Source organism: Hippocampus guttulatus, chromosome 3 (genome assembly GCF_054856545.1).
Source record: "Hippocampus guttulatus isolate MCC_2025c chromosome 3, RoL_Hgut_1.0, whole genome shotgun sequence".
In the NCBI taxonomy this organism is placed as follows: Eukaryota; Metazoa; Chordata; class Actinopteri; order Syngnathiformes; family Syngnathidae; genus Hippocampus; species Hippocampus guttulatus.
The window spans coordinates 3,628,280-3,649,659 of record NC_141263.1 but is presented as its reverse complement, the minus strand read 5'-3'; the positions used below and the strand labels follow the sequence as shown (position 1 = coordinate 3,649,659).

Genomic DNA, 21,380 nt, shown 5'->3' with positions numbered 1-21,380 from the left:
AACAATGTCATGAAGTGTCTCACTTCGGACAAACCAGTGGCGTGGAAGCTTTTCACAGTGTGGTGAAGGACTTTGTCCCAAAGATGTACCACTTCTCATACAAAGGAATGAAAAGCAGGTGTGTTAAAGAAAACTGACATGCATGAAATGTAGACGATAGTGAAATGTAGAACTTTGAGACATAAAGTTATTTCATCACAATTTGACAATTTTTTAATAAGATAAGGCATTTTTTGTTCTATTCCAGAATAATTCTTGCTGCTCTGCATTACAATGAAAATGCTGGCAGACCACAGAAAGTGACAAAGGAAGGAATGCACTCCTACTGTATCGTTTATCCCAAATATAAGAGTGGTGGGTATTCTCTGAGAAAGATACTGGTGGATACAACTTATGGTAAGTTATGAAATAAAAAGTAATTCCAGGCAAATGCATGACATACTGAGTATAATCCATATGTCGTCCAAATATTTATCATCCCAATATGTTTTTTTGGGGGGTTTTTTGTAGACTATGTGAATGACTGCCTGTAAGAGGTGATAAAACTGACTGCCATTCAAAATAAGTACAGAAATGGTGATGTGTGTGTTGACCCGCAATTTCTGACAGCAGCACTGAACAGGCCGGACAAGTCAGCTGTTATTGCCGAGCACCAGAATAGATTCCTCAGGAAATAAATCACAGTTCTGGAACATTTCTCTGTGAAACACGAAACCCTTTGAATACAGCTGACTCCTCTTCTCCTAGTGGTGGAAAATGTGCCCTGATACAAGACATGGCGCATGTTGGGAGCATAACACGGTTGTCCTGACCAAGAAACTTCCAGCACCAGCGCATCCTGTGGCCCATCAAATGCCTTGCCTTTGTACTGCTGCTTGTAGGTCATCCATGCCACCTGTAATACATATGGGTCTAGGCCAGGGGTGGGCAAACTTTTTGGCTGGGGGGCCGCATTGACTTTTAAAATTTGACAGAAGGGCGAGCTATGGTACATTAAAAAAAAAAACGGTATTTGTTGACAGTCCATATCAAACATCAACAGAACAAAAGCATGAAAGTACGGTATTAATATACTTTTTTTAAATGACAAAAGTGTTGTTGATGACCTATTTTAGTCTGTGCATCGCTGCAGATGGGTCGTGATCAGACCAGTAGAAGTAGAGCGATACAGAGGTACTAGGTGGTCGAAAAGATTGCCCCGCCCCCCCGTGTTCTGCAACTTCAAGTCAATGCGCCACCTGGCGGTGAAATGTCTGTCATTACAAGTCCAATTGAAATGAATGCAATCATTCACATCGAACCTTAATTGTGGACCAACCTTCGACGGGCCGGATTAAAAAGACCAACGGGCCGGATTCGGCCCGCGGGCCGTAGTTTGCCCACCACTGGTCTAGGCACACAGCACTGAGTCCAGGATGGTCGGTGATGCAGTCCAGCACCTGATTGAAGTGTTCCTCTCCTTGTCGACGTACAGTCACTACTTCTTGAATTTCATGGCAGCAAACACATTCAACTGCTGTAGGCATATGCTGGCATTTACCACAGGTACACCTGAAAAAAAAAAAATTAAAAAAGTAAAATACTGAGCGATGACACCATGAGCATAAATTGTATTAAACAAGCATATTGCTATACCCATCAATCAATAATTCTGTTGTTTATGAAAACATTTGATTCAAAATATACAAGTATATGGATGGAATACTGGACAAAAGTTTTAAAAAGTCATTCAAAAACTCAAGTACAAGTCAAAAAATTATTTGCGAAAAAGAATACTCAAGTATCGAGTAAGCTAACTGCTTGAACATGAAGTCTGATTATTTTTGTAAAATAATGTCATCAGATAGACAAAAACATAAAATTATGTGCACATGCCTGCATCTTCAAATCATAAAAATAATAGCAGCCTATATTTTACCAATCTTGTAATCTCGATGGGTCTTGTCTCCATTCGATGTCAGGTAGTCTGGGCACATTGTTTGCATCCTGATTAGCGTCTGGCTCGTACATGTAAGGTCCAACATGTAAAATTCCAATCTCCTCCTCATCCTCCAGCTCTTCAAAAACTTGGATATCCTCACTTGCGCTCGATCTATCGCTTGTATCACTGTTTGAATCATTGTTTGAAATGCCATCGCTATTCTCCATGTGTGACGTATCACTTGCGGGTTCCTCCCCTTTCAGGCTGGAACTTCGGAAAATCGATTATTTTGTCAAATATACATCATATAAATTATTTTTTCATGCTTTATTTGGTGGACAATGTTTAAGTACTTTCACCGTGGCCCTATTTGGCATTTCATGAAATTACTTCACACTTGGCCTTTAACACATGGTCAGTCAAAAAATATTTATTGTTAAATTAAGGATTTTATTTTATTTTAAAATTTCAGATGCACTTTAAAATCTTTTCTGTTACAGTTACTAAAGCTATTCTTTGTTGTAAATTGGTCCATATTTCTTTCTTTTTTATTCTCTTATACGTTAATAAGTATACAGTGTTATGAAAAGGTGTACTTATAAAAATACCTCCCCAGGGAATCCTCCAGGTTGCATCCTAGCAAGATGCCTCAACCACCTCACCCTGCTTCCCTCAATGCAGAAGAGCAGTGGCTCAACTCTGAGCCCATGCAATGACCGGGCTCAGAGTTGAGTTTGATATCTCAAAGGGAGGAGCCCGACACCCTGCCGATGAAACTCATTCTGGCCGCTTGTATGTGGGATTTTATTCTTTCAGTCACGACCCACAGCTTATGACCATAAGTGAGGGTAGGAACGTAGGTAGACCGCTAAATTGAGAGCTTTGCCTTCCGGCTCAGCTCCCTCTTCACCACGATAGACCGTTCCAGATGCCATTTCACTGTAAGTGCCGCACCGATCCACCTGTCAATCTCCCGTTCCATCTTCACCCCCCAAGATACTTTTCTCCTCGTTTGAGGCAGGATCTTATCCCCCAACTGGAGAGGGCACTCCACCCTTTTCCATCTGAGGACCGTGGTTTCAGATTTGGAGGTGCTCAATGATAATTTTACAGTTGACCGGCAGCGAGTCCCAGGGACTCGCTGATCAGAAAAGTAAGAGTCCCATTATGCATTCAGAGAGTCCCAAATTTCGAATTCTGAAACGGTCTACTTATTCAATTGCATATGATAATAACACAAACAACAACATGTATATACAATTATAAACAAATGCTGCAAAAATGTAAATAATTCAGTCGCAGGCCTGAGGATTTGAGAAATTCACGGTAACCGTTTTTCGGTTCTGTCGGATTACCCAATGGGAAACCACGGTAACTAATTTTGGGTTCTGTAAACATTCATCAAGGGAACGCATTTTTCGATTTGGACTGATACTGTATTCATAATCAAGAATTCTGAAACTCAAAAGTATAATGTTTCAAGGGTAACTGTTTGAAAACTATGTATTAACGATGAACATTACATCAGCAAGATAATTCAGAGCATTAATGACCACAACAATCGAATTCACAGACGCCTGATATTCTCCATCCATGGCCAAATTATTTTGTTGGCAACAAGAATGATTGTCTTGTGCCAGCCCAAAAAACACAAGATGGTGTTCAAAAATTGGTCCAGTCTAAAAAATAAATAAAAAATGAAAACACACATTCAAGTTGCATTTTTGCTGTGGTTATCATTAGCAAATGTAGCATTTGTTTGTTACTGTAACTTTGCTTAGCTTTCGGCATTGACTGGATGAATAAAAGTGCTCTTGTCTAGTCTTGTGGCTGGCAAAGCACTGTTATGTTCACTGCCTTAATGGCCCTTCCTTGTTCGCTAAAAAAACTCCACTGTTGTGCTAACACAGACACTTTATCATGTCAGTCAGTCAGGCCCCTTGTAGGACTAGGATATTTAAGACGCATTATTCCACATTTGAGGCGATTAGAATGTCTCACTTGTATAGGTGCTGCATTTACCGTCTGCTACAACTACGAGCCATTAAAACCATCGAGGGGGAACACCACGGAGTCCTGAATTGAGGAGAAAACTCAAAATTGATCAGTGCATGAGGGCCACAACCTCCCCCAGCTCACATTTTGGGTGGCTGTTGTGGGGGGAGTGTTACTGGTGTTGTTGGTGTCACTTTAAATTAAAAGGAAATAATTTGGGTAGAAGCTGTCTCTTGGCAACTGGGTCTGACATAATACTATGGTGGCCCCGTCTTTGTTTGGGATACAGTTGTAGGGGTGGGGGGGGGGGTGTATTTGTGAGTAGATAAGAGGGAGGCAGATGGGGTTGGGGGAGAGAGAGGGTGGTAGCAGGACCCGGGATCCATCTGCCATAAAGTGTGTTGCCTTTTGTTGTGGAGGAGACATATAGCTCAATGTTCTCACCAACTGCCAAATCCAGTAAATGTGGTCAAGCTCTCTGTCTCTCTGTCTCTCTCTCTCTCTCTCTATTTCGCTCTCTCTCTCACCCTCACCCACTCTCTCTCCTGCCACACCCTCTCCCTCACCATCACCCTCTCTCTCATTACTGCTCTCTCACTTTCTTTTTTCTCTCCAGTTTTCTCTCTGTCTTTCTCGCACCCACACACGCACATGCACGCACAAAACACACTGAGATATAAATAATCCTAACTTCATTTAATTATCAAATGACCCTAAATTGATCAAATGAGTAATTTTACAAATCAACAGTCCATACATACTTGCATTGAGACAGTCTGTTACATTTTTAAATGAAAATATGACCGCATTATCTGGATATTTTCTTGGAGTCTTTGTAACACTTTGTAAACTTTTATGTTTTTCAAATTTGGAATGTGGTTTGATATATGATGTCACTCCTTCCCATTCATATCTTGACCTGAAATGAATCATGCATCCTAACATGCAAGCGAATGTGTTTGTGCACACCTGTTTGCTAATTTGACAGCTGTGTTTCAAAAAAAAAAAATGCAGCTGAAATACAACAATTTTAATCTTCAACATACACCAATTAAAAAAAGCGTACGAAAGTATAAAAATTATTGCATGTAGTTTTTTACAATAAAACAAGAATACTAATTACTAACAAATGGGGACAAACGATCTGTCTGATGTTAAGGCTGTTCATTAAAGCTGCCAACTATAGATTATAACATTATAGGTTTATCTCGCTGTCTAGCTCAGACTAAGTACAGATGTCTTAGTGAGAACGGTACAATACAACATCAACCAAACAAACTAATTCTGTGCACACAAAAATAGTTGACCTCATATATTAACTCGAGGGTGGCCCGGTAGTCCAGTGGTTAGCACGTCGGCTTCACAGTGCAGAGGTACCGGGTTCGATTCCAGCTCCGGCCTCCCTGTGTGGAGTTTGCATGTTCTCCCCGGGCCTGCGTGGGTTTTCTCCGGGTGCTCCGGTTTCCTCCCGCATTCCAAAAAAAACATGCATGTCAGGCTGATTGGACGCTCTAAATTGTCCCTAGGTGTGAGTGTGGGCGTGGATGGTTGTTCGTCTCTGTGTGCCCTGCGATTGGCTGGCAACTGATTCAGGGTGTCCCCCGCCTACTGCCCGGAGATGGCTGGGATAGGCTCCAGCACCCCCCGCGACCCTTGTGAGGATCAAGCGGTTCGGAAAATGGATGGATGGATATATTAACTCGTATAGTACTCATACTGTGAAGGAAAAAAAATCACTGGTCAAACTATGAAAACAAAATGCACTGATAGCTTAGGTAAGATTGCAAAAACTTTAGTGACAATTTTGTGTCCATTAACCTGCCGTGCATGATTTTACAATGTGGCAGAAAACCGGAGTACCTGGAGAAAACCCACGCAGGCATGGGGGGAACATGCAAACTCCACACGTTCTTTGCAGCCCCAAAAGTGTATGCGGCTATTAGCGATGGTGTTAGTGAATTCGACGTTGTTTATCAATTAGACTCATTTGCATAAAGGTGGGTAATTTCTCTGCCAAATTTAGGCATATTACCTCATTTAAATATGTGCAAATACCACCGTTGCACCGAGACGCATTCTCCTTGGCATCCCAATTAGTGACGCATTTCACCATCTGCGCCTGCTTTGTTGATTAGATGCTATTTGTTTGCTCAATTTTTTTCAGTTAGCGCTGACCAAAAGCCATGCGATCCTTTTGTGAATTCGGCCCTCTGTGATTAAATTAGGCCTTGCAACAGTAGTATAACACCGACCCGACTCAACATCTCACACTGATAATCGTTCTCTGCCTCTTCCGTGTCTCTTTCCTGCTCTGTGTTCTCTCTGAAAGATAGTGTCTCCAAAGTCCTCAATCTCTCTCTCTCTGGCCTTCATCGGGCTCTGTCTACAGATTGGCCTCATATTGTTTGTGCTGAAACAGAAGAAAATTTGTTTTTTTAAATCTCTCTATTTTTAACTCTCGACAAAAAACAATGCCGATGAATATCCAACATTTCACCAACCCGGTCTACTGATATGGGCATGTTTGGTGGTGAGGTTAAGGGATGTTAGCTAGAAACAAATTGAATGTGCCGCTCAAACAAAACCCCTGTCCCCAGCGAGAGTAACAAAAGATTCTTCCTGTCTTCCTGTCACATAATCCTGTATCAACCATCCAACATGAGATTTTTTTTTTTTTTGAACACCAGCGGTCCGCTTTTCAAAGAGTGTATTCAACAAACTCTTGTGTCTAATGCTGACCTCTGAGTTGAGATAGTGAACCTTGAGTTTTCCGGTTTCAGAACAGTGGATTTTAAACACTTTAAACAAATCTGTGTCAACATCTGGAGTTAAGCGCGTGCACCACAACTACGGAAAGCCAGCATCGAAGGATCCCCGATTCAATGAGGGTTCCTCCCATTTTTTTAACGGAAAATTTAAGTTTCCTTCACTTTAGGGTTTACCAATTCAGAGTTATTACTAAACCTGCTTTGTGAAACAGACCCCTGCTTATTGTAAGAAGTCAGCCAGTCACATGACTGCATACAAAGTCTCTGCGGCCCCACACAGATGCAAAATTTCTAAAGTGACTGTGTTACATGAAGCATGACAGAAATCTATAATTACCCTACGAATAAGCTCGAGCCAAGCCTGGTAATGAGAAGCACTTTAGAAAATGGATGGATGGACTATGAAAAAGCAACAGCTAAAGTATGTCATGTATCATCTGCGTTTGCCCAAACAGTCTACAAGACCTTCACTTGGAACTTGACAAATATACAAAAGGCCGTCTCAGCCTCGGAAACTGTATTGGTCCATCGAACACAACCAGCAAGTCAACCACACTACGTGAATGCGAATTGCTGTTTGTCAGACCCACCGTTGGAGTTCTTTGTTGCTTGCCGTAGAAGGGGGTGTGAGCAGGGGCATAGCCAGAAGTATTTCAGTGGTATGGCCAGGGTGACACAACACCTTAGAAAGACATGCGAGTTGGCAGATTTTATATTGGTTTTGAGTGTTGAAACATGTCAGGATTGGTTATGAATGTGGGTGAATGCACCAGTCAAAGTATGTATAAAAACATCTAATTAAATTGTATGCACTTATTTATCTCTGCCTGGCGGGACTATTTTGCTATTTCATGTGTGTAAGCTAAATTTGCAAATGAAGCTGGCGCCTCTTTTAAACAAAGCAACTTGAAGCACCATGTCACAACGGCCAAACCAAAATTGTATGCAAGTTATCTGCCTGGTAATGACCTCAGAAAGAGGAAAGTAGCACATCTCAAAAACAATAAAATTGCATCCACAGGACAATCTGCACCATACAGTGATCCGCAGAAATAGTATTCAGAGAATTTCACAATAAGGATTTGAGCCTTGACTAAAAACAAAAAAAAGGATTAAAGTTGTTGTTGTTGTGTGATTCAACACTTCAACCGACTGACACAGGCTGATCTTCAATGCCTTACAGCAGTGGTCCCCAAACTTTTTCCTGTGAGGGCCACATAACTTTTCGCTTCTCTGATGGGGGGGGGGCAGTTTGTAACAGCAAAAGTGTGACTGCAAGAGTACCTTGACGTAAAAATGTATTGTTTCCCAGAAACCCACACAAAATCAAATAACTTTTTTTGATACACTCGCGGTATTAAAGACGTCTTACCTTCTCGGGACACACCACCTCCGCGACAGCATTCATGCATTTCTTGACAAACTCTCCTTACCGCTGCTTGCTATCAGTTGAGCAAACCGAAAGCTAGCCCGAACAGATGGCTGGTTCAGCTGAGCTTTGCGTACAAATGTATTTTGCTGAGCTAACGTTCCTCTTTTTAGCATTGAGAGTTTGTCTGCTCTCATTTGCCCATGCAAAAAATCGTACTTGTTGTCGTGACGGGATTCGTAGTGTCTCCGCAGATTGTATTCTTTGAATACTGCCACCGACAGATGAGACAGACAATCTTTTCTTTGCATTGAAAAAAAAATCGTTTCTCCATTTTGGGTTAAATTCCCTGTATTCTGAATAATTTTTTTTTCTCTTACCTCACCTTTTCGTTCTCTTTGAGAGAGACGGGTTTAGGATTTTTTTTCCTGGGGTTTCCAGATAACGGCACAGACCGCAGAAGGATGGAACAAATGTATATGTGTTTATGAAATTGTTACGAGCTAATAGTTAATCATGAAAATAGTTCATAACTAAGGAATATTTTATTGCAAAAGCCGAATTTTATGATAAAATACAAATATACATAGATGAAAAATAAATCAAAAGACTCTGGTATTGTTCAGGGGGGCCGGACCAAATGTGGAGGCGGGCCAGACCCGGCCCGCGGGCCGTAGTTTGGTGACCACTGCCTTACAGTGAGAACAACAGTGAGAACAACAACAAACGACAACTACAAAATCAAGAACATGTATTTTATTATGCCACTTTTCACTCATCCCAGCATGAAAGTAAACATGCATTAACTGAAAATTTTGTCTATTTTTGTAAGATGTCCATTTTATAAGTGGAGGTGAACATTTGCAAAGGTGACTTCCTCCACGTGATTTTGCTCTGGCAAAGTGCTTCGGGGGGAAAAGAAAACCAAGCAACAACGTGTGGCGCTCCTTTGAAAACGACAGCAAAACTGTCCTGGGGAGGTTGCCTGTGGCTGAGGGACGTTCAAAGCTTTTATTTTGAAAGAAACAGACGGAAGTACACAGCATCATTTTCACATCGGGGTGTAGGGCGCTACAGAGACAACGGCGGTTGATGCTGTCCCATCATCAGTTCACACCCAACGGCGCTGCAGCGCACCGCTCCGCGGACTCTACCGCCATGATACTCCGGTTCAAAACCTTCAACTGAACCGCCTTGAGGACGACTAGATCCGAGGACAGCAAGGAAGGGACGTGGATATACACGCAAGCGGGCGTACCTCCGGACACGCCGACAGAGGCAAACTCCACTGCGCAGCACGATTGCGGTTCTCTCCCCAGAAACGTGTCCAAGTTGGACAAGAAATATACCCTCGCTCCCGCGTATCAGTTCACGCCTCAACATGTCATCATCGGGCAAGGAGGCTAACAGTGGGCATTGTGCCAACTATGTGGGACCCTATCGCTTGGAGAAGACGCTGGGAAAAGGACAAACAGGTTAGTGATCCCGAGTAGCTATAGCGGCGGATGCGGCTGCCTTGTTGGTCCTCGTCATCGCCGCACCTGCCTTGCTGACATAGCATGTGAATCGAAGGCTGTGTCTTGAGGTTGTCGGGATGTGGGCAATGGGAAGTGAGGAACGCCTGGAATTTCAGATGTGAATGTTGCGTTTGCGGCTGTGCGGTGAAGGTCGCTCTCCTTGTGGTGATGATGACGGTGCTGGTGGTGGTAGTATGCCTTTAATCCTTGTTGTCAGGCAGAGCGCACAGTGATAATGGCATGTAATTCCCTTATAGCATCCATTCATCACATGGCTGCTCTCCGCAGAGGCCGTTGCACTGTCCGAATATCAGTTCGGGCTGACGCACGCACACGCACGTCCTCAATTGTGAGCCTTTGTATTAGCTTGACAAGTTGATTCAACTTTGTGGTTGTTGTTGGTGTTTCGTTTACTTCTTCACCACGGCGCCAGATTTAGTGATAACTCCGGATCTGTTCACCCTAAAACATACCTGTAAACTTTTCGGAGCGCCAACCTGTATAAACTACCAAAAAAATCCTTATAAAGAGCAAAAAATCCTTATAACATACCAAAGCATTTTATATGTCAAAATAACGGCAGAAAAAAACCCACGAAATTTTCAATTATATTTATTGTAGATCTCCATAATACAATGTCTGGTTAATGTCTAATCATCATTCTACTTAGTAGCATTACTGTGTTCAGAGTTGTATTCCTGCGTTACTTTTTTGGAAAGTTGCCGGAAATGAAAGCATTCGAGTAGACTAGCACCATTCTGGGCAAAAGCAAACGGAACTACCTGTTAGGGGAAGAAATTTCAGAATCCGTATGATTTGTGCGATACGGCCATATACGTAAGATTCACCACAAAATCCGTATGAACTGTGGCTAAATCGTATGAGTTGACAGGTATGCTAAAATGAGGGAAACTCTTGAGTTTTCCGTTTCAAAAATGGAGGTAACTCAAACCAGACAAAGGTGGGTAAAGCTTGTTTCAGAGAGATAGGAGACTTAAGCTCTCGGTCAGTTACTGCAGTAACAGAGTACCGAAGCTTTTCTCAATGAACCTTGAGTTTCTCTCTCTTTTCGCCCTCTTTCAGAGCCACGCGGGCCATTTCATTCCCTCATTCATTCAGCAGGCGAGTTTTGACGTAGCCTAGTTCGGCTGTCTGTCATTTAATTAAAAAAAAAACATTCAGCATAGGAGAGGTCCATTAGGCGCAGTATGTGCACACAAACATGGCACGTGCTTTTGATAATGATCACATTGATGAAGGTGCAGCATTATTGTGCAGAGAACTGAACATTTATCGGGAGGTGGTTATCAAACCATGCACGAATGTTTTAGCATTTTCAGACAATTGTCTTTTTGAGTGGTACCGTTTTATGTCCATCATCCGCATACGCAACCTAATCTGCCCTTAAATTTGCAACCTTAACAATCGTAGTCATGCTCTCACATCCTGGCAGATATTATGTGTTGCTCTGTTTCTTTTTTTTGTTTGTTTGTCTTTTTTGGGGTACAATGTTGGAAAAGCTGAGCATTTAATTAAGGCAACTCTATGCAGGGCGGTCAGAAAAGAGTGTCATGCCGAGGTCTTACATGTTGGAACAATGTTTTTATATTTCATCTTCAGCTGTTGCCAAGTGTGTTGACCCCCCCCCCCCCCCCCCATAGGATTGCACCAAAATGAAATAAATCAATAGGCAGCAAATTCCCCCTGCTGTATTATTGTGATTGCAAAGGACTACATTGAAAGTTAGGCGTTGACCCGAACAGCCGTGTTCTCCCACGCCGTCTCCCTCTCTTTAGCAGCTGCATCGGTCTTCCTGAAAATGTGTTAAAACTCGCTGCAAGAGCGCATTAATATTTCCAGTTTAGTGGGGTGAAGAAAGCAGTCCTCCTCTTCCTCATTGGCATGGTGACTCATCGAATCAGAGATCCATTGATGCTAGCTTCTCATAGTTGTGGTGCATGCGCTTAACTCCTGGTGAAAACACGCCGGGTTGATTAAACTGATTCAAATCCGCTTTTCTGGATCCAGAAAATCAAGGTTTCCGATTGCAGAGTAGATCAACTCAAAGTTCAGCATTAGACACAGTTTGTTGAACACTCTTTGTGAAAGTGACCCCAAGTACTTTATGTCGTGCGTTCAGGATTTAAATTTCAAAACAAAAGTTCAACATCATGGAAATTAACCCGCAGCCTTTCAATCGACTAAATTACAAGGAATTTAAAATGGTAGTTTTAATGGGGTTTTGTTATTGATATATTTAAAGATCTGAAGTTGGAAATCATACAAAATACCCACCCTTAGGAACTCACATTTGCAGTAAAACTGCTAAAATGGCTTTAAAAGGAGGCGTGGTCAACTTAAACAGCCATTAAAGAACCCAGAGGTTAAACGTGGAATTAATTTATTTCAGCCACAGAGGTTCTGAGTAAACTGTGCGGGCTTTCTTCAGGTTCCATTCTCAAAATATGCGTGGCAGGTTAATTCAAGACCCTAACCTGCCCATAGCTATGAATGCTTGTTTGTATGTGTGATTGGGTGGTGACCCGACCAGGATGTATCCTGCCTCCTGCCAAAGTCACCTGAGGTTCCAACTCAGAGTTGAGGACATGTACTTGAGAAACTGGATGGACCTTTCAGGTTCAACTCCTACCATCAGAAAAGCTTTATTTATTCTACAAGTAAAGTAACATTTGAACATGCTTGAGGGTAATACAAGTATAGAAAAGTGAACCACAACATTACATAATAAAATTAACCGGTACGATGCCTGACAGACACTGATGGAGATGGAACAGGAAAGTGTTTGCAGAGTGACCCCAAAGACATTTTGTAGGTAATGAAAGACTCAATGTACGTGTACCCTATTGATCTATTGACAGATATAAGAGCCCGTGGGGCCTTCTTTGCAGACCCAAACACGATCAAAATCACAGACCTGCATTTACAATTTAAATAAAGTTGTAATCATTTATCCATTCTTTTATCTTCATTTCATAGTGTGTGTCTTGGCCGACTGGAAGTTTGTGTGTGTTTTTTTTTTCAAATTTTATTGTCCAATCAAATTTCAACTTCAATGTGTTGCCGTGTACATATTAATTCATGCAACGCCTTCGGGTCGTCGGGTGCAGGTGTTGACCACACACGCACGCGCACACACACACACACAAAACCACTGAAATCTCTGGTTCTTTTTTTAGCCAATCAGATTGTAGATTTACCTGTGGAAGGCCATCCCGCAGTCTGAGTACAATACAATACAATTCATCCTGATTTAGAGAGCGCTTTCTAGTGACAAATGAGTTTGCTCGTCCTCTCACTGGTTCAGCAACTATCGTTTCTAATTGATTCAGCTCGATGTGCAGCCGAAGCTTAATTTACGATGGAGGATGGTGTCAAACAATGTTTAAAGTTTCACTTTCAAGGCGCACTTTCAAGAAAAACTGAACGACTTTATGAGGCTAGGTCAACCAACACTGCTTTGCTGAGTGAATTGTTTCAATCTGGAATAATTTGGGTGGGCACTTTTGGACAGATTGGTATTCCATCCCTGGTACGGAATTGTCTGTCCGTCCCTCCTGCAGGGAAGCCCATAGCAATGTGTGTGAAAATGATTCCACGGCATGTGTGCTTGCCTTGCATTTTGGTCTTTTGTTGTTGCATTTTTCTTTCCCGCTCCGTCAATCACATGTGCCAAATATATATTTTTGATTTCTTTTTTCTCAGGTTATTAATTATTAATAATTACTTTAAATTGACTGTTTTAATGCGCTGCCCACATTTGTTTTGTGTGGAGAGGGTGAGAGCAGTGCGCAATTGCCCACACACGCATCTTAGAGGGTACATACGTCCCTGGTGTGTATCCACTGGAGTTATGTTTGTGGTGTTTCAGGGTGCGGAATGATTTTAAATAACCTCATCACATCACAGTGGCTTGATACTAAAATTGGCACAGAATAAAGTGGATGAAATGACAACCTCGTTGAACAAGCTTTCCTGGCTTTTAGAATTTATTGCATGCCAAAATAAATGTTTGTGTCAGCACAAAAATACATCAATGTCAAGGGTTTGGTTTTAAGAATATGCAGTAACAGCATGACAACACTGTAACTCTATTTATCATCATATAGTCACCCAGTTAGCGCAGCTGCACCACGCACTGTAGGAATGGCTCAGGTTTAGTTCAGCTGTCCCGCCATCTGTTAAAACATGGAATCAGAAATGTGAAAGGTATTGCCCTGCAGTCCCAGCATGGACAAGAGTCGTGCCTTATTTCCCGAGGTTAGATGAAAGAGTCACAACTGGTTAATGACTTTGTACCTATAGTTGGAATTTAATGACTACGTATAACAATATCTCACAATAATTTTACAATTAATTTGACGAAGCTATGTAAATCTGTGCATTGAAGTCATATGATTGTCGATCCGGTGAGTTGTCAGTGAGCTGCCGTCAGAATTTCAGGCTGGCCGACTACGTCCGAGTCATCGGCGACAGCCAAACAGCGTCCAGAATGGACCCACCGAGACTACGTTGCATACAGGGGTCCGATCACCTGACAAATAAAGAATAAAACAGTGTTTTGCATCTTCACAGTGGCCTGTAGACCTCAATGACATGTTTTCCAGATGGTTTTCATTTCGCCAATCACCACGTTGTGCATGCGTATGTGTGTCTGTTGTTTTGATTTGTATTGGGGTTTTTTTCCCCTTATTAGGCTGCATGTGATTTCTGCCATTCTCACACAGATGCAATGTTCTTAGATCACTTGATACTGTACCAGAATGTCCATCCATCCATCCATTTTCTGATCTGCTTTGTCACGTTACGCACAAAGCAGGGAAAGGAACTGCTTCGTACGTAACAGAGCAAACGAGAATAAGTGGATCCCCGAAATAGCAGACACTGACAAAGACTTCATCTCAAAATAATATTTATTATAAACAAAAACTCCGCCTAGTAAAAAACAGAAATCGCTGGTAAAAACGAGAACCAGGAAATAATGTAACGCGACAACAAAAAGCGCTTGCAAAAAACGGCAAGGAGAATGATTAGACAATTACTAGTTCAAGTACGCGCTTTGAATAATCCCAATGGGACGACGAAAATGTAACAAACAGCAATCTTATTCGAATAATGTTTACAAACATGGGCAACAGCAGTGGCACGGCATGCAATGAGTCGGAGCGCCTAGATATAGCAGGTGCAATCACAGACAAATAGGCAGCAGGTGTGCAGGCAGCAGAAATGAACGCCTGCCACCTGCTGCCAAATACGGAACATGACACGCTTTATCCTCACAAGGGTCACGGGGCGTGCTGGAGCCTATCCCGGCTGTCTTCGGGCAGTAGGCGGGGGACACCCTGAACTGCTTGTCAGCCAATCACAGGGCACACAATAGGGGTGTTCACATGGCACACATTTGCTCCGGTGCTGCACCGATGTATTTTGTTGCGATATATCTTAAACCGGAGCAAAGTTTGTGGAGCATTCACACGTACCAAGCCGCTGAGTGTGTTAGCACCGGTGCAGCCCCGGTGCAGCCCCACTTGGGTTCACACGGCAGTTTCTGCAGCGGAGCAACATCAATCTTCTTTGAATCGGTACTTCGGCACCACACTGGTGTTGCGTATTCCGCTGTGCTGTAAGTAAGCGCAAGAGCACTTGTACGGAGTGTGTGAGTGCTTGCATCCCAGGATGAGCCAGCTAGGCGTCTCAGCAGATTGTTTCGAGCTGTTACTTTGGCACGAAGAGCATCTATGTGCTGTCTATATGTGAGCTGTCGGTCGAGCTTCACTCCTAGGTACGTGGGGGATGGGTTATGTGGAAGTGGAGTCCCATGCAGGTAGACAGTGAGTTGGCGCTTGGATTCCATGTTGTTTAGGTGGAAAGGTGTGGTGGTAGTCTTTGCCAAGCTCAATTTAAGTCCCCACGTTTTCAGGTATTCCGCTATCAATGCCATATCATCAGTTAGTGATTCTTCCACCATGCGCCAGCTTTTGTGGGAGTAGCATAGTGCAAGATCGTCAGCATATCCATATTGATGAGACTTGGTTTTGGGCATATCGCTGATATAGATGTTAAAGAGCGTAGGCGAGAGGCATGATCCCTGTGGTACTCCATTTCTCAAGCGGCGGGGTCGGCTGCGTTGTCCGTCGCTGGTCTTGAGCACAAAGCTTCGGTTTGCCAGAATATTGCTCAGGAAGCGAACCATTTGCTTGTCCGGAATCATCTGGAGAAGCTTCAGTATCAGGCCTTGATGCCATACAGTGTCATATGCCGCAGTTAGGTCAACCAAGATAACTCCAGCCTTGTTTCCCTTCTCGAAGCTATCTTCAATAGTACTGGTCAGCTTGATTATTTGCTGGGTGGTAGAGTGTCCATGTCGGAAGCCAGCTTGTTCTGTAGGCAGCTGGGGGTCAACCACTGAGTCAAGTCTGGTCAGGAGAAGTCGTTCCAAGATCTTATACGGAACACATAGCAGTGAGATAGGGCGGTAGCTCCTTGGGTCATCGGGAGGTTTATGTGGTTTCAGCAGGGAAACCACAGTAGCTTTCCGCCAGATCTTCGGTATAGACTGGTGCTTCATACAGGCTGAGAGGTATTTGCGTAGCCAGTTCATGCATTTTGGGCCACAGTATTTCAAGAACTCAGATGGAATATTATCAGGGCCCTGAGCTTTGCCAGTCTTGATCTGTTTGATGACAGAGGTTAGCTCTTTGGTGGAAAAGGGAGCTGAGAGGAAGCCATCAACGCTTGGAGCATTCCATAATCTGGTGCATTCTTGTTTCACTCGGAGGTCATGGACTTTGTCAGCCTCTTTATACTTTCCATTAGCTAATAGCTGATGTGCAATCGAGTTGGCAGTGACAGGGCAGCGTTTGGGTTGAGAGCTGCGTCCTGTGAGGCGATTGAAGGTCTTCCAAGCTACTCTGCTGGAGTGAGTGAAGTCTATGCTTTGGACCGTGTCTTCCCAACGTTTCTTACGGTTCGCGTCGAGGCATTGCACTAGGTCGGTGGAAGTCTTGGTTGCTTCTTCACTGGTTGCGGCAGACAGGAAGTCTTTGTAGTGGCTGTCACACTCCTCGTCCCATGTTGGTATGAATTGGTGACGGTAACCGCGTGGGATTGTTCTTTTTGCGGCTTTGTATAGGGCTTTACAGAACGACATATAAGACGTATTCAGGTCTGCTGATGTTGGGTCTGGTAGGTGACAGATATTGTTATCAGCTAAGCGCCTGAATTTAGGCCAGTTGGCTTTTTGAAAGTTCCATCTCTTCACAGCTTTGCTTGGTGTTGGCCTGATTGGATTAGCCAGGAGTATGAGTGATGGTCTATGCTGTGACTTAGGAAACGGACTGAGGATCAACCGCTCTGGAATGGGTCCATTAATGTTGGCAAAAGCCAAGTCCGGGTTAGTTGTTGTGTTCCATCTTCTGGAGTGGAAGCTGTCCGGTTGTTTTGGATCGTAGAGCAGTTGCAAGCCAGCAGCCGAGGCCCAGCTTTCAAGTGTTTCACCATCTGGATTAGTGGTTTGGTAGCCCCATGTGGTGCTATGGGAATTGAAATCTCCGCTATATATGCAAGGAGAGGCAAAGGCAGGGATGGAATTGCCTTGCAGTTTTGTGCTTGGTGGTTTATACACATTGACTACGGTGGTGCCTTCAATTTCCGTTGTCGTCCATTCCACTTCACCGTCACTTTGTGATGAGTTGATCGGGTTTCAGGTGCCAGAGTTCTTCACAAAAGTGGCTATTCCATGTATGCTGCTGTTGGTGCAAGCAGCCAGGTTGTAACAAGAGATCTTGAGTTTGGATTGATCCAGTGAGTGGGTTTCTTGCAGGAGGATTGCTGTTGCATTGTGCTTTTCCATAAGGTGTTCTATTATTGCACATTTTGCTTTAGTAAGGCCTTCCACATTTAGCTGCATTATTGTCACTCCGGCCCATGCAACAGATGGATTTGCATGCCCTGATAGGCGCACGTGCTCTGGGCCGGTTCTTCTCACAGCTCTCCGGGCCCGAGGGTTTATCCTTTTACCACCCCGGAGGGGGTTGCTGTCTCTGATTGTTAACATTCGCTCTACAGATTTGTAGATTACCAGGGCTCACCACGTGGAGGTTGTCAACGTGAGCCCCAAAGTTGTCAGTTAGTGCATTATGCCCATCTATGAGGCACATCATACAGCGGAAATGTAGCCAAACACAAATACCCACCGCCCTCACCCCTAATGCGTCAACAACTTCTGAGCACCACTTATCAAAAGATAATGCTGTTTGCGACTGCTGCAGCCTACAATACTCAATGCAACTCAACTTGAAAGTGGCAGATATTCGCAGGTTAGTAGGAGTCAGTAATGAGAAATTTCTTGTGGGGGAAGTTATTATATAAATTACCCGAATTGTGACGACACAATTCTCAACGTGAAGAATGGCTTACTCAGACACATTTTCAGCAAAGGGCAGCCAACAGGTTTACTTGGTTGTTTAATTGGTGAGTGCGCAGACACTTCAGAAACTATTTATAAAATACAAGAAATTAAACTGGCAATTTTCAATAATAAATACCATTTATAGCTCAGAAATCATAGACTACAACCAATATTTTAAGGTAATAAAAAATCAGTGTCAAACAATTCTTTCGATCTGGCAGAATGTTTATTCAGCTTATTATGCGAGCTGTCAGAGCAGCTGTTTACACCTCATTTTAGAGAGCATTAAAAGATTAACTCTTTGTGTAAGGCGCTGGTGTCAAAGTCAAGGCCCGGGGTCCAGATCTGGCCCGCTACATCATTTAATGTGGCCCGCAAATCAAGCATGTCAAGTTCCATGATGCTTGCTAAAGTCTAAACCAAAATTTCAAATTGTCATATGTAATCCACAATAACAGTCATTATTCTTTACTTCTGATTTTAAAACTAGCTATTCATCAATTTGTTATGTGCTGTGTATGTAATATGTGGAGGTGAGTGAACATTTATATGATTTCCCAAAATTGATTACGGCCCTCCAAAGCAAACCGTGACTACAAAGTGGCCCGCGAAAAAAAAAGAGTTTGACACCCCTAGTGTATGGTGACTTTTATTTTATATACCGGTACCAGAGATTGCTGTGACATGAGATGGCCCATTTAAAGCAGAAAGACAGGCCGAGGCGTTTTCAACGCTTGCCGTGTGAAAGCCCGGGTGCCTCATTGAAACAGCCAAAGAGCCGCATGCGGCTCGCGAGCCGCGGGTTGGCGAGCCCTGACCTACTGTAAAGGTTTATATAACTTTATACATAACTCTGACATTTTTTCATAGCCCTGCAATGTTCAACGCAGCATCCTTTTTGTGCTATTTTCTGCTTTGTAAATTTGAAATTATTTCTAGTTTTTTCAAATAAAGGGATGGAAATATAAATTTTGGATTCATCGATGAATTCTTGAAATAATTGTTAGTTGCAGGCTTAATGACAAAGTTTTAACTCTGGGACCTCTTGAAAATATACTTGATCTCCATGGCAAATTTTGTTTTGAAAGTCTAGGAAATTGAAATTGTGCTTTGTGGTAGCATTCTATTAAGCTCTGATTCAATTTGTCATTTCTTTGGTTTATCGTGTTCAAAATGTTTTTCATCATCCTCCCCATGAAGCAAGCCTAGCATGGAAATGTTTAGTGTTTTGTCTCATACACACGGGACTGAACGAGTTTTGTGAGAATGTTAACCTCATATGCATGTGGACATAAAAGAATGTGCCAGTACTCGTGAGACAGCTGCGGTGGAATCTCAAGAATTATCCCAGTTGCTTGTTATTAATATTACTAGTGTAGCTTTACTACCGGAGACAAATTCGTTGTGTGTTCTACATACTTGGCCAATAAAGATGATTCAGATTCAGATTCTGAAGAACAGTCAAGCTGTTGGTTGGCGACTGTTGGTATGAATTGAATGCTCCAGTGCTGAGTTGGCAGTAAGGGGAGGTCTGTATGGCATATCATTAAACCTCCTCCTTCATAATGCTCACTGTGTGTGTGTGTGTGTGTGTGTGTGTGTGTGTGTGTGCGTGCATGCGCGTGTGCGTTCTGAACCCAGGGGACTTCTGAGGCTGTGTACCAAGCTATTCTTAGCTTGTTGAAGTAAACGTCATTTGCTCTTGCACGTTGTGTTTTTTTTTTCCATTAATATTATTCCGCAAAACAGTTTTACATAGATTCAATTACGACACTCTCGGCGTGCATTGTTAATGATGGTTTATGGCTGTAACATTTCCTTCACGTTCAAATTTAAATTCTGTGTCTAGTTCATTTAATCTCTTATTTTTCAAACAGAATTCGTTTTGATTCACATACCGAAACCGCTTTGGGAGAGATCATCCACGCTAATTTGGCCATCAGGCTTCACTTCTGTCATGTTTAACACCATCGCTGATAGGTAGGCTAGCGTACTGTTCTCAGCAATGAGACTTCAGTTGAACAATGCAACCATGGTGTGTATCCAGCGACTGGATGGTGTGAGGCTGTGCTGAAAGAACAATTACTCTGTGTGTTTGTGGGTGTGTGAGAGAGATTGAGCAAGTGTATGTCAGGACTGAAGCACTCCTCTTCATATTTTCATTCCCTTGGCCTGATGCTCATTTGCAAAGTGTTGGCCAACAGTAGGCATGGTTGCCATGGTTTTGTGTGTCATCTCGTGACAATGATCACTCTCTTCCTTCAAACTGTCTATTTTTTTTTCTCGGGCTCTCACTCCTTTTGTATGAGTGGGTGATAGAATGCTTACATCTCTTTTCGATTCTTCTTTGTAATTGATTTAGAAATATTTATGGTTATCGAAAAATGTTTTTAAAAAATGTCTTATTTCTGTCTTCTTTGGTTTTCTTGTGCCCTTGACTCATGAAAGCTCACGTTTACAGCCGAGGTATAGTGCTGATTGAAATTTGTGTTTCCGCTCTTTTTATTTAGAAAGAGATACACGGGCTGCCTTTGTGAATAACTACATGATAGGCACTGACGTCATTCGTCTTGTAGATGTGAAAATTTGAAAAAGCATCCCTGGTCCCAGTGGTAAAGTGTGTGTGTGTGTGTGGGTGTGTGGGTGTGCGAGTGTGTTTGTGCTTACTTGTGGTTGCGCATGCCTGTGCCTGTGTAAACGCAGGAGAGAAAGCCCAGCACAGATGGCTGCCTTTAGGTGGCTGAGATATCCAGCTTCATTATCAGCAGGTTGCAGGTGGCAAAACTCCCACCATTTTTAACATGAAGGCTCATGTATTCTGCCATATGTAAGTGTGTGTGTGTGCGCGTGTGTATGTGTGTGTGTTTGATGTTGTGTATCTGCAGCGTGCGCACTTTACACAGACAGGTATCTTTTTTTTTGTAGGACTTCCAAAGGTTGCCTTATTAAATGCAAATGAGTAAAAAATATACGATCCAAGTTTTCATTTTATTTCTCCAGGATGTGATTTACATTTATTTAAAACTTAGCATAAGAGTCTTATGGTGGATAATGGTGGCCATGGTAATTAATATATCCGTGTTGATTTCATAAAGAGGCGGCCCGGTAGTCCAGTGGTTAGCACGTCGACTTCACAGTGCAGAGGTACTGGGTTCAATTCCAGCTCCGGCCTCCCTGTGTGGAGTTTGCATCTTCTCCCTGGGCCTGCGTGGGGTTTTCTCCGGGTACTCCGGTTTCCTCCCGCGTTCCAAAGACATGCATGGCAGGCTGATTGAACTCACTAAATTGTCCCTAGGTGTGAGTGTGAGTGCGCATGGTTGTTCGTCTCTGTGTGCCCTGCGATTGGCTGGCAACCGGTTCAGGGTGTCCCCCGCCTACTGCC

The 21,380-nt window shown here is 43.0% G+C and overlaps 1 protein-coding gene across 9 annotated transcripts in view; it reads left to right on the top strand.

Moving 5' to 3' along the window:
• Window positions 1-9,125: 9,125 nt before the first annotated feature.
• The window catches only part of LOC147207159 (serine/threonine-protein kinase BRSK2-like), a 117,844-nt gene continuing 105,589 nt past the window's right edge, over window positions 9,126-21,380 (top strand). For all 9 annotated transcript variants that reach the window (XM_086106288.1, XM_086106282.1, XM_086106286.1 and 6 more), the window contains exon 1: window positions 9,126-9,528. In XM_086106288.1, coding sequence (XP_085962414.1) covers window positions 9,435-9,528 — 94 coding nt within the window. In that variant the 5' untranslated portion in view covers window positions 9,126-9,434. The remainder of the gene's footprint in view (window positions 9,529-21,380) is intronic.